The 13,849-nt window shown below is 37.8% G+C and overlaps 1 protein-coding gene across 1 annotated transcript; it reads left to right on the top strand.

The window, feature by feature from the left end:
• The first annotated feature begins 2,680 nt into the window (after positions 1 to 2,680).
• On the top strand, positions 2,681 to 13,036 carry LOC139122304 (hyalin-like). The gene is made up of 4 exons (XM_070687701.1): positions 2,681 to 3,130; positions 11,913 to 12,152; positions 12,243 to 12,482; positions 12,915 to 13,036. The coding sequence occupies exons 1-4, from the start codon at positions 2,908 to 2,910 to the stop codon at positions 13,034 to 13,036; spliced, it is 825 nt and encodes a 274-aa protein (XP_070543802.1). The 5' UTR covers positions 2,681 to 2,907.
• The last annotated feature ends 813 nt before the right edge of the window (positions 13,037 to 13,849 follow it).

The raw sequence follows: 13,849 nt of genomic DNA, 5'->3' as shown, positions 1-13,849 counted from the left end.
GAATACATCATTTTAACTGGGCAAAAGACAGCCTCGTGGACAATCTGTCCACCAGCAGAGCTATCAACTCAGTCTCATTTTGGTAATCAAACGAATAATTACCTGTACAGGGAATGCCGTGTTATCATTAATAATTCAGTCAAGGTACAGATGGGAATTATGTAAACATTCTCATCGTCTAGTCTGACTGGCCCCAGTTATTTGTTGAATATTCTGAATACGATAACTGACAACTTATCGAAAGCATCAATAAATTCATTCTAAGGTAGTTAATACCATTGCTAGAAGAACAAACGTTCATTAATGTTTGAATAAACTGGTAATACATACACTTTATTAACCCCCAAAATGCTTCTATCAATTCAACAGCTGTTATAATACCAATGTTTATCTGATATCCAGAAACGACCTTGAAACACAAGAACTAACAACAACGCTCCTAGAACGTCTCTTTCGAAAAGGTTCATTTGGGATAATATGCATCTGAACCAACCTCATTGATATTTCATCGTCAGGCTAACATTTCATAAATTATATGCGGGTATTTCATGTCGATAAAGAAACATTGAGTAAGTTATTCAAATTTGATCTTGCCATTTTCGATAATGGTTCGCGTGTTGATGAGTATATCATACAATTATAGAATGTTTAATTGTCATAATCAATATTTAATGGTTACTAAATAATAAGGCTCTTCTCAATGCAAAAGGTTTTCTTTATACCAACCTGGTCATCCGACACATAACAAATTGCATATAGTGCCATAGCAACGGACTTGCGTGGACGATATTGTTTATGTTAAAGGCAATAAATTAATTATGTCCATTAATCGACTAAACTGATGGTCCAGGAGAGAAAAACATTTAGCTGCTGCAATTCACTATTTCTTAGTTTCTAAGATAGATTTACTTCTGCAGATGAACGAGCTCTGAGTATGGCCTTGCATCATAGAGTAGTTTGTACCAGGGTAATGGCGAAATTGTTTATAGTTACCGTGAGTTTGGTAACATATGGTGCAAGTGCCTCGAAAGGTAAGTAGTGTGTTTTATATCATGCAGCGACGAATACTTTTGTTTCGTCCTTTTATAACGCGATAGACAATGTAACATATTCATTTGCACCTATTCGCTACCACTTCATTTTGTGTCACAATATGTCACTTTCGGTTACATAGCACAATGAAAAGATGCTGTGGCATGCCCATACTTATCAATTGTTTTTTCCTGCTTGTGCTCAAAGAAGACCATCTTACGGCTTAAATTTTTTTCGTACGTTCTCTGACTGGCGTATGTTGTATGCATGGTATTGCTTCAGCTGAGAAGAGCTCCGTGGAATTACGTCTAGAATTTCACCATACATTTAAATATGATTTGCTCTCTTCCCAATCAGAAATAAAAATATGATGCTTTTTTAACTTCAAATTTCCATCCCAAAAAGATACAATTTTAATGTATTGACCGAATGAAATGTTAACGTATACAACGTGCCAAATCGAAAAATTATTACTGTTTGTGTTTTAGACAGATGAAATTAAGGATGCGGAAGAGTTGTGAGCACTCAAAGTTTAAAAATAAAATAACCTCATCAACGCAAGAATTAGGGTAAATGTTAAGTATTAAAAAAACAACGGAGCAGTTGTATCGAGCGTTTGTGTTACTAAAGTGAGCAAAATAAAGTTATATACACTTAAAACGTTTTGCCTCTGAAAGTGTTGTCGCCGCAAAGGCTACTGCAGTCAGACTGAGATGAATTTAACGCTTGTTAGAATCATGAAATACCTTTTCAATGTCATATTCATTCATATATATTCAAAAACTATGAGGCAAAGTGAACGTGTTTGGAGAAAATTCCGTTACTGTGACATCCAATCCTCCCAAAGTCGTTCTAATCGAGCTGAGGAAAAATGCTTATAGTCCTTGACATTCAGCAAATCCGATCCGGTGACGCGGGTTTCTTTTCTTTCTTAGTTTCCTTTCTTTTATTTTTACTCGTAGTAATGCTTGTTTGGCACTATTGATGCAACAGCTTTGTCGTTATCACTGGCTGCATAATACTTCCGTTTTCTCTTTAGCATTTTTGGACATGAAACAAGGATATCGAGGATAGCTGTAATAATAATTATTTAACCGCGCAAACGGGCCATGACGCGCAGGTTCTGAAATGGCGCGCGGTGACCAGAAACGATCTTTTTAGGGCTAAGAGTACAGAAACACGTAGAAGGCGACAGTAAAAACTGCATTTAGTGCGCTCATGAAATTCTGTTAAAATCTAGCTCTTACCTTTTGCTTTGTAACATTTTAACGACTTGCTCTATTATGTCCCCGCTTCTCAAAATGTATTTAATTGTTGATTCAATTCTGGCAATTTGTATTGTTGGCGTTATTATACGCTAGGTGTGAGTTTAGCCCCTATGATTGTCAGCATAACGGCCTAAATAACTTCTGACCATAAAATAAAACATTACAGAAATAATCTTATAGATAGATAATAACTTAGCCCTTTATCAACTGCATATTTTATGATATTGCTTTCAGATCCGAATACCCTTGAGTTCAATAGCCCATATACTAACATAAGCGTTTCAAAGCCTATTAATGAAATGTCTGAATTGACCGTGTGCGTCTGGATCAAAAGTAAAAGAATGAAGGAGGTGTTTCATTGGTGTCGTATTCATCTGATGATACCAGTAATGAGATCCTTGTCTATTATGAGACAACCGGATTCGAACTCTGGATAGAGGACACAGTTGTACAAGGTGATGAACTTTCGCTACATGATGGCTCATGGCACCACATTTGTACCACCTGGTCATCAAATGATGGCGGCTGGGAATTTTACAATAATGCTGTCAAACACGGGAGTGGCATTGGTCTAAAAACTGGCTACAACGTTAGAGGTGAAGGCTTCATGGTTTTAGGACAAGATCAGGATATCCAAGGAGGAGGATATGAAGAAAACCAAGCTTTCATTGGCAGTTTTACAGAGTTCAACATGTGGTCCAAGGCACTGAACGACGCTGAAGTTCAAGGAATAACTGTGGATTGCACTGCTGAAGGCGATGTATTCACTTGGAATATTGGTGACCTTCGGATACATGGCAATGTTTCGCTGACATACGAAGATATTTGCGGTAGGTAAATTAGTTTCATAATAAATTGACATGAGGAGTGGCTGCTATCCGTACCATGAGGGTTGCGTGACTGTGCAGAAATTTGAGCCGCAGTAAATAATTGATGAACGTCGTAAACTTAGGAACTACTATAATTTTCAGAGAATCTAAGTTGACTGAAGATATCTACACACATTATAGACCTATTTATTATACAATAATATTTCACTCATAATACGTTATTTGAACAGGAACCGCGACTATGAAAGCCCCATATTTGGCTAAGCTATTGATCGGACATGTTGTAATTGGTCCCAGAATTCCGTAATTTTTTATATTTTAGGTGTCCACTGTCATTTAATCTTGCATAGGTTTTCTTCGAATATATGGCGCCTATACTTAAATCGAAAACAAATAAAAACATGTTGAAGTTAATATTTTATGGTAAGCGTCGTCAGGGTGGAGCCAAATTAATATTTGTATACTGTATCACAATACAACATGACACTTCGGATGATGAGATCTTTGCAATTTATATGTTTGTCTTATTTTGCTTAACAAAAACGTAAAGATCCAATGCAATATCTGTCTTCTCCGATTACAATGTGCTAATGGATATATCCTTAAATGTATTTTTCCTGTGAAAGTTGGTTTCGCAAGCTCTTTCACATACTTAATGATGGGATCAATTCAACAGTCTTATCCTATTCAGACGTATCATTAGGGAGACGGGATCGATCGATCAAGCAATGTTTTTCAACAATGCAACTAAAGTGAAATGACAAGTTGCCAGCATTCATCCTTGCATACCTTGAGCCTTCCAATTAGTATAGTATACTAAGGGACCGTTCAGTTTTTACGTCCGGGGGGGGGGGCGGCAAAATCTTGTCGCCGGTGTTCAAAAAAATGATGACCCCCCTGCATTTTTCGCGAAAAAATGATGACCCCCCCTTTGTCAGACGAAAAAATTTGATGACCCCCCCCCCCACTGAAAAATAACCAAAACCCATATGTCAAATTTACCCGCACGGTTTGGATTTGAACTCCAGTACGCGGCGCACTTTATTCGTGTAGCAGAGATGCCAGTGTACAAACTTCTCAGCCACATCCATGCAAACGTCTGTAAATTAGGACGACTGTAAGGCAATTTTTAACTTCATTTCCATAGACAACTTATGTCCATGGACATTGTATAAAGTAAACTTTATTGGAGTGGTTCGCCAAAGGCAGCCCTCCGGTTAAGAGGGTCATGGGCCATTACGTAAAGTCAACTTTATTCTAGTGGGCAACCAAAGGTGGCCCACTGGTAAAAAGAGGGTCGATCATGGCCATTGCATGAAGTAAACTTTACTGAACAGGGCCGCTGAAGGCGTCCGGCCGTTAAGATGGTCATGGGGTATTACAATAAAGTCAATTTATTGTAGTGGGCCGCCGCAGGCGGCCCGTCGGTAAAGAGGGTCGATCATGGCCATTGCATGAAGTAAACCTAATTGGAGTGGGCCGCCAAAGGCGTCTGCCCGCTAAGAGGGTCATGGGTAATACATAAAGTATATTTATTGTATTGGGCCGCCGAAGGTGGCCCGCCGGTAAAGAGGGTCAATCATGGCCATGGCATAAAGTGGACTTTATTGTAGGTATTATGTTTTTGAAAATGTGGTGACCCCCCCTTTCCTACCAGTGAAAAAGTGATGACCCCCCCTTCTTGGATTCCAAAATTATGATGACCCCCCTGGATTTTGCCGGCCCCCCCGGCCGTAAAACTGAACGGTCCCTAAAGTAATAGTTTCTTTGCTGACGTTGCTAAAGGGATACAGTCGCATGAACTGCGCTCAAAGGTCGTATGGGACTCATACGACCAATGTAAACATGTCTGTCATAATCTACATCGTGTTAAATGTTTGTTGTAAACAAGAAGCTCGCACATGCGCAGTTTAGACGACTGCTTGTTTTCAACATACATAAATCATTATTAGTCTCACCTTGATAAGCATTGCTATGCCAACCGGTAAACAAACCAACTGACTAAGTGTCACATAGTATGAAAAAGGCACAAGTTGCATTATGCAAAAGTATACCATTTCCTTGTTACTTCATCCTTACGACGCGTACCATTACATATTAAAATACAAAGGGTTTTGTATTAAAATACAAAATGCAATTAACCTTTACAAAACCAACTGATATATAATATAAAAAGCACGGACATTGAAAATACCATGGATTTCAAAATGCAATTAGTCATATAAAGCAAACTTATTGTGAATAGAGGGGTGCTGGTCTGTGACCTCTTCCGCAACAACGAAAGGGTGATCGTGATTGTATACGCCATTTATATTTGCATGGTATGTGCATGTTTTTGCGTTCTCCTTGAGTTCAAGCACTCAAACAGTGTCTTAACATTTTTGTCGACTTTTCATACACCCTTAATAATTGTGCAGCGTCAAATCATTTTCTAAATATGTATCGTTTATCGACCTTTAAAAAACTGAAGGCAAAAGACGAAAGCCCAAACGTTCAGTAGACTGCCAAGGTTAAGAGAGCTTTAGTTAAATATGTTCATACTTCTTGTTTGTATCTCTCATGATTCTTTAAAGAACATTGGCTTTGTTTCTAGGACACCATTGTAGTAAATATTCCACAAAATCCCACCCTGTCTGTTTTACGTCATATATTTCGTGATTTTCGTCTGTGGTTCTTATCGGCACAATGCATTACAATGACGGATTTTTTTACATTGAGGTAGAATGATTCTAACTACGCGACAGTAGAGGGTAATTATACTTTCTAGGATGCCTAAAAAAACTAACCGGTTCTGCTCCATATGACTATCACACTACTAAAGATTAAATATTCTTTCTTGAAGAACTGATCACTTTACAGTTACTCGATATGGCCGGCTCCACGCATATTCTGCCACCACCATTCTAAATGGAGACCTCTGTAAGGTTATATCATGCAAATCTTTTTTGAGTGAGATATCATCTTTCTACTAGGCTATATGACAAGGGAGATGATTTCAACTTTAGTATCATTATTTCCCAACATCTCATCAGTAATATTCCACTCTCACCAGCCTGTAGGGTATACATTTACCAGCTTATTCGATATGCTAGAGAGCATGCATATGGAATTTTTTACATCATCTCTTTACAATGTTAAATCAAGGTTACACCAGAGAAAGACGTCTATTATACATTCAAACGCTTTTTGGCAGGTAACACAAGCTGGTAGATAAATACAATACCTCTCTTCGACAAATGATCGCTGATGGCATCAGTGACATTGGGCCTTAGTGACCACTACCTATTTGACGTAGAGATTGATATATAGCGGGTGCCTCATGTGGGGCAGGATGCGCTTACTATTTTCGAAACACCTGACATTACTTCTTGGTCTTTAGGCCAGAGGTCCATATACCTTTCTTTCATGAATCAGACTTTGCTGTGTGTACCGGTGATTTACTGTCTGTTCTGTGCTGTCTATGTTTACAACTGTTGTATTACGAATTTTGACATAGTGTTGTTATTGGATTACGAATTGGTATGATTGCGAATATATTATGTCACATTATCACATACAGTGAAAAATATTGCTTGCTGCAAATTATATTAAATGATATGAAAAGTTGAATTTAGCGTAACGTTTACCCAAGAGTTCGATAACCCTAGAAATGTAAAAGTTAATCAAAGTAGAAGGACAAATAGGATCAAAAATTAGGATGAAATAACATACAATTACATTCCAAAACTTGACTGGTATTAACCAGCATATGAACCACCAGCTGTGAAACATTCTACCCTATAATATTTCAGCAACCTATTAAGCTGGTTAATGTAGTGGTCCAACCGTCGGGAGCAGGTACACCGATACAAATGTCATACAATGACATTTGTAATGTATTATGATAGCAGCGACAGAACAAGGCGGAGGTAACGAGCACCAATAAATGCATCACCGGATCAAACTACTCCTAATTTCACTGTATCTGAAAATCACACCGATCGCCGCAATGGCAATACATATAAGCATTTAAAAAGTAGATAACAGTGGTGAATGGTTTTGCAGTTGAACTCAAAGCCTCTAGCCTCTGTACTAGGCAAACAGTTATGCTGGCTGAATCAAGTGCATTCATATAAAACATTCAGCGTTTCGTTGAGTGTACTGCTATAACATCATGCAGATAACGTAAACTAATGAGTAAACAATGCAGAGATTGCAGAAACCCTGGTACTTAGTGATAAGAAAGACGCTTAAGGAGTAAAAACAGCTCGAACGAAGAGAAAGTTTCAAGATTGTGTTCAACAGTCATAGACGCATACATTAATATCTCACGACTCTGACAAGTTAATATCAGTTGCCAGACTAGACTCGAATAATGTTTTAAGCGAAATCTACTTTAGGAAGCATTATTTAATAAGTGAACATACAATAATCAATATATACATATATGGTTGAATAACACGAAATTATTAGGGTTGTTTTATATCAACGTTTACCTTTACAGTTAAAAGTATATTTTAGAATGGGAGAGTAGCAGAAACCGGTAGATCAACTATGTACAATCTTAAGTTAAAATATCATCTGTCGACCTTTAATGTTACCCCTTTGCGTAAACAATACCTGAATGAACATTTTACATGACATGAATAATGGTAATTGGATTCACAATCGGACAGTCGCAATAATACAATTTTAGCGTTATTGAATATGGATGAAAGCCGTGAAAGCCGTGTCAAGTGTCAGCCATTGGCTCGGATCTGCATGGCACGATAAAATTTGTTCCATACATTATTAACCTGTTTATTTAAACCAAACGCCTATAATCTGGTCATTAGGGCAATAGCAATTATTACCTTTTGTGACCATACGTACCAGAGCCCGTTTGCTCTTTCCTGAAACTATAGGAAAAACAAATTTTGATGTGTTTCTGGCGACGTACGACCACGAGCGGTAGGTGACAAACGGGCATTATAGCCAAATTAAGACCACATATCGGGCTTTTCCAATGTTTAACACATTTAAGCTGTTCTATCTTCTCTTATCGCTTTTTTATATTCTTATGTACATGGCTTTTTAGACTGGAAGATCCTCGTTCGAGGGCGCTCTTTATGCTCAGAGCATGGAGAGGGGAGAGTAGAAAGCGTAGAGAGCGACGGATCTTTCAGTCAAATGCATGTACTGCAAAATATACCATGTTTAAGATTTACATTGTGCGTGTTCTCAGTTTTGTTCTCAGAATGAATTGAAATAGCCTAATGCATACAAAATGACGTGACGGTCCTTAGTTACACCAGAGCATTTGCTATCAACGAAACATTTAAGTTACCATGCTTTAGGAAGGGAACATTGTGCATGTCAAACGCTTGTCATTCATTGTATTCTAGCTAACTGCCTGCGGTTGACACTCTACGCTTTGGCAAGTAGGACATTTGCAAATGGCATTAGGGTCTTGTTAAGCAGGTTATATCGTCGTTGAAGATTGACGCAAATTTTTTGAAAGATAGTCTCGACACCTTTTGTTGGCTGTCATTCTTCCATTAACTATTAGTACGTAATTGATCAGCGAATATTTAGGACAAGTGATGTACATGTATGTTACCTCGATTATTATTTACAATGACATTTGTAATGTATTATGATAGCAGCGACAGAATAAGGCGGAGGACTTAGGTAAGGAGCATCCATAAATGCATCACCGGATCAAACTACTCCTAATTTCACTGTATCTGAAAATCACACCGATCGCCGCAATGGCAATACAGATAAGCATTTAAAAGGTAGATAACAGTGGTGAATGGTTTTGCAGTTGAACTCAAAGCCTCTAGCCTCTGTACTAGGCAAAGAGTTATGCTGATTGAATCAAGTGCATTCATATAAAACATTCAGCGTTTCGTTGAGTGTACTGCTATAACATCATGCAGATAACGCAAACTAATGAGTAAAAATGCAGAGATTGCAGAAACCCTGGTACTTAGTGATAAGAAAGACGCTTAAGGAGTAAAACCAGCTCGAACGAAGAAAAAGTTTTAAGTTTGTGTTCAACAGTCATAGACGCATATATAACCGAAGCATAGCGAGCAACGTTACTTTAAGTGCAGTACCTTGGAGGTGTTGATAACGTTCAGAAATAGAAGAATGATCGAAATTCTTACAATCTTACATATGTATCTCAAGAGTACAATACCCCAAAATTAAAAACCTGTGGAACTTGGTTATTGGAAAGGCCTAGGTTGTCAATGACGATAGGACGGGATTATTGACGGAATAGCTAACATTCTGGTTTACAGCAAAGATGACGTACAGAAGAACTCAAACCAATAGTGGCTCCAACATCAAAGGTAATCAATCCATCATGTCGACATCTCAGTGGGAACAGGTTCAGCCTAAGATGGGAAACTAGGGAGCAGACAATACAAGTAGAACTGAAGCTTGGAAAACAATTGAAATGACTCTATTTTAATCCATAGATAGGTTTTTGTGGATCTAAAACACTGTCAAGGAGGCACAAGTATAATTACCCGAACTTCTAGCAAAACGTCTACGCTGATTCAAGATTCAGTGCAGAAAGAGTTTCTACAGTGTTGCATTGACAAACCAATGTTCAAAGCATCATATGAAGACAAATCATTCAAAACTTGTAACGGAAGGTTTGACCCTGAAACACTTCGTACTTTGTATCTGTACTTTGATAGGTACATATTCTGATGATTTAGCAATGTGTCAAGCAAAGTCGACAGAACAAATGGGATAATTGGCCGAGGGACTGCACATAAAGTTTGACGTCTGGCCTTGGAGACAGTTACGCTGTTCATTTCATTGGTCTAAATTTGAAAACCGGTAGATTGAAGCATCGGGAAACTTGTGTCGAAGTATTGTCGAAGGATCTTTAATAGTTGGACTCTCAATTTTCTACATTTCTTTCTAGTGTACCACTTTTGGGGGCTCACTTTAAAGCTCTTTGAGAAAGAAAAACTTTCACAGGCTTATTTTTTCGAAAATCCAAAATTTAATTTTCCCTCATAGAGTAAGCCCAGGAATGGTGGCCATTTTGAATTTCAAATATCGCAAAATGTTGGGTAATTTGTTTCGCTGGTTCCAAATTTTGCACGGTGACCCCGGTTGAAAGTTCATTCAGGAAAGTTTGGGCACAATTTTAAGTCTTTCACTTTCGATACACGTACTACCTTAAGACATAGGGCACAGACATACATAGTATGTATAAATGTACATGGTATTTCAATATACTTAGGGAAGCGAACCTAGAAACCATTGCAGTCATATGCAAAAACAGCCTATTTTTGTCCACGAAACAGTTAGTAATACACATATGCTGCAATAAGCACAATGTGGTGTAGAATTACAATCTAACAGTCACAGCGTGCCATCACTATTCACAATAGTGAAAGGGCTAGAATAATTTCTAAATTGTACCAAGCTTTAGATTAGCGGGTAAACTCGATTCGTGTTTTTTGATTATTGTAAATTTAATAAAATAAGCTTACCAAAATAAATTTCGCTTAAAATATCTCACGACTCTGACAAGTTAATATCAGTTGCCAGATTAGACTCGAGTAATGTTTTAAGCGAAATCTACTTTAGGAAGAATTATTTAATAGGTAAACATACAATAATCAATATATATATATGGTTTGAATAACACGAAATTATTAGGGTTGTTTTATATCAACGTATACCTTTACAGTTAAAAGTATATTTTAGAATGGGAGAGTAGCAGAAACCGGTAGATCAACTATGTACAATCTTAAGTTAAAATATCATCTGTCGACCTTTAATGTTACCCCTTTGCGTAAACAATACCTGAATGAACATTTTACATGACGTGAATAATGGTAATAGGATTCACAATCGGACAGTCGCAATAATACAATTTTAGCGTTATTGAATATGAATGAAGGCCATGAAAGCTGTGTCAAGTTTCAGCCATTGGCTCGGATCTGCGTGGCACGATAAAATTTGTTCCATACATTATGAACCTGTTTATTTAAGCCAAACGCCTATAGTCTGGTCATAAGGGCAATAGCAATTATTACCTTCCGTTTGCTCTTTCCTGAAACTATAGGAAAAAAAAATGATGTGTTTCTGGCGACGCACGGCCACGAGCGGTTGGTGACAAACGGGCATTATAGCCAAAATTAAGATCACATAATCGGTCTTTTTCACAATGTTTAACACATTTAAGCTGTTCTATCTTATCTTATTGCTTTATTATATTCTTTATGTACATGGCTGTTTAGACTGCAAGATCCCTCGTTCGAGGGCGCTCTTTATGCTCCGAGCATGGAGAGGGGAGAGTAGAAAGCGTAGGGAGCGACGGATCTTTCAGTCAAATGCAAGTACTGCAAAATATACATTGTTTAAATTTACAGTATGCGTGTTCTCAGTAGCTACCAGTTTTGTTCTCAGAATGAATTGAAATAGCCTAATGCATACAAAATGACGTGACGGTCCTTAGTTACATCAGAGCATTTGCTATCAACGAACCATTTAAGTTACCATGCTTTAGGAATGGAACATTGTGCATGTCAAACGCTTATCATTCATTGTATGCTAGCTAACTGCCTGTGGTTGAGACTCTACGCTTTGGCAAGTAGGACATTTACAAATGTCATTAGGGTCTTGTTAAGCAGGATATCGTCGTTGGGGATTGACGCAAATTTAGCGAAAGATAGTCTCGACACCTTTTGTTGGTTGTCATTCTTCCATTAATTATTAGTACGTAATTGATCAGCGAATATTTAGGACAAGTGATGTACATGTATGTTTCCTCGATTATTATTTACAGACTCTGAAAATCCTAACATAGTATGTCCGCCAGACACTCACGTAACAGCGCTTCTTGGTAATCCTTCAGCAAAAGTGATATGGCCAATGACCAATGCAACTGATGATTCAGGCATGGTTCAAGAACTTGGCAGTCACGAACCTGGTGACAATTTTAACATCGGTGCTACTGCCGTGCATTATGAAGCATCTGACCCTTCAGGCAACACAGCTTCATGTTCGTTTACAGTGACGGTGGAAGGTAAGAATTACTTTGCCATATTAGATGTCGTTGAAATCAACGAAAAGTCTGGACAATTAATGTAGACATTTCCTTATTTATTATATACAGACACTGAAAATCCTCACATAATATGTCCACCAGACGCTACCGTAACAGCATCTCTTGGCAATCCAACCACCCAAGTGATATGGCCAATGCCCAAGGCAAGTGATAATTCCGGAACTGTTCAAGTACTTGGAAGCCACGAACCTGGTGACAATTTTAACATCGGTGTTACTGTTGTGCATTATGAAGCATCAGACCTTTCAGGCAACACAGCTTCATGTTCGTTTATAGTGACGGCGAAAGGTAAGATTTACATTGGTATATTACTCGACGATACATCAGTACATTTAATTTAAAACAGTAACTTTTATTACCATGTATGATTTGGATTGTCGAGTTTGTTTTTACGTATTTTAATGTGCCAAAATGTTTTCATGCCTTGGATGTTTTATCACTTGTAAGCGGACGATCGTCACTAAGATGATTTTATCAATACATATAACTTTGCGCATACAATACGTTTTCTCTGCACCTTGAAAGTTGGTGCACAGACCGGAAGGGACAAAAACACTCCAGCTGGAGAGGGAGGGGGTGCCCGAGGCCAAATCGCTTAACCCCTCACCGCCCGTCCAAAGTCAGGGGCAACTGCAATCTGTATGAAGTCTGGTCAGGTAGTCAAAAGATGACCCTGGGCTTGGTACTAGATCCTTTATTTTCTGTGCATGTCAAATAAAGGCGTTGTTGCAGACCAAGCCAGAAAGTATCTCTACACGGCTATGGTGTTAAACCTCTTTATACTTAGAATATTCTACTTAATATTTGGAAGAGATTCAGGATACTTGAATGGGTTACAATAAAGAGTAAAATCAGACGATTAGTACATTATGTATTCGTATGTTTCTTTTTTATATTTATCGATTAATTGCAGTTGTTATAAGGCCTTCCAGTGTCATTCTTAATAGAACACCAGCGGATGTATCAATGAAGGACGTAAGTACGAGATCTAAGTTCAATGTGCAAATAGATAAAATTATCGTAAGTGGCACTCTGCAAATGTATTTTCACTACTTTAAAATATGCAATATATTCTAAAGTTATGCCTCTATCTCCAGCATTTGCCACATTGGTACAGTTGTCGCAATTATTTCTTGAAATGCTGATGTAAGAAATTACGCTTTCATGGACAGAAGCACAATGTACGAACTCAAAAAGATTATGTCGTGTAACGTTTTGGTTGAAGAACCAATAGTATAAATCCAGAAGAATAAGATATTTGTTTTAAAAAACTGTGACTGCCGGTTTCAGTTGCCTAACTTGATATGATGCTGTAACGGTTTTGAAAATGAGTGTCCATTTCTTTAGTTCGATATTAGTGCTCATTGCGGCTGGAGCGGGATCATTGCTATTTATGTTTCTACCACTGACAGATATGCGAAGGTTTCAGCAACTATTCAGAGATGATCCACCGTCTAGATAATTTCAATTTTTCACAACCAGAAAGGCAAGCTTTGGCTTCAGGTTAGTGATTGAAAAATTTAATTGTTAATGAAAAATTTTACACATTTCGACCTGTTGGCAAACATAGATAATTGTACATTAAGTTGTCATTTTCTATAATCAGGGTTGAGCACTTTCAAATGCTGGAACACATATAAATCTAATATAAAGGC

The sequence above is a fragment of the Ptychodera flava genome, chromosome 22 (genome assembly GCF_041260155.1).
Source record: "Ptychodera flava strain L36383 chromosome 22, AS_Pfla_20210202, whole genome shotgun sequence".
NCBI classification, from domain to species: Eukaryota; Metazoa; Hemichordata; class Enteropneusta; family Ptychoderidae; genus Ptychodera; species Ptychodera flava.
Note: the sequence above shows the minus strand (reverse complement) of the source record. Positions and strands in the feature narration are given on the sequence as shown.

Coding starts and splice junctions, on each gene's coding strand:
- LOC139122304 (XM_070687701.1), top strand. CDS start 2,908: ATGGTTTTAGGACAAGATCAGGATATCCAAGGAGGAGGATATGAAGAA. Junction 3,131..11,912: donor GACATACGAAGATATTTGCG/GTAGGTAAATTA, acceptor TATTATTTACAG/ACTCTGAAAATCCTAACATA. Junction 12,153..12,242: donor GTTTACAGTGACGGTGGAAG/GTAAGAATTACT, acceptor TATTATATACAG/ACACTGAAAATCCTCACATA.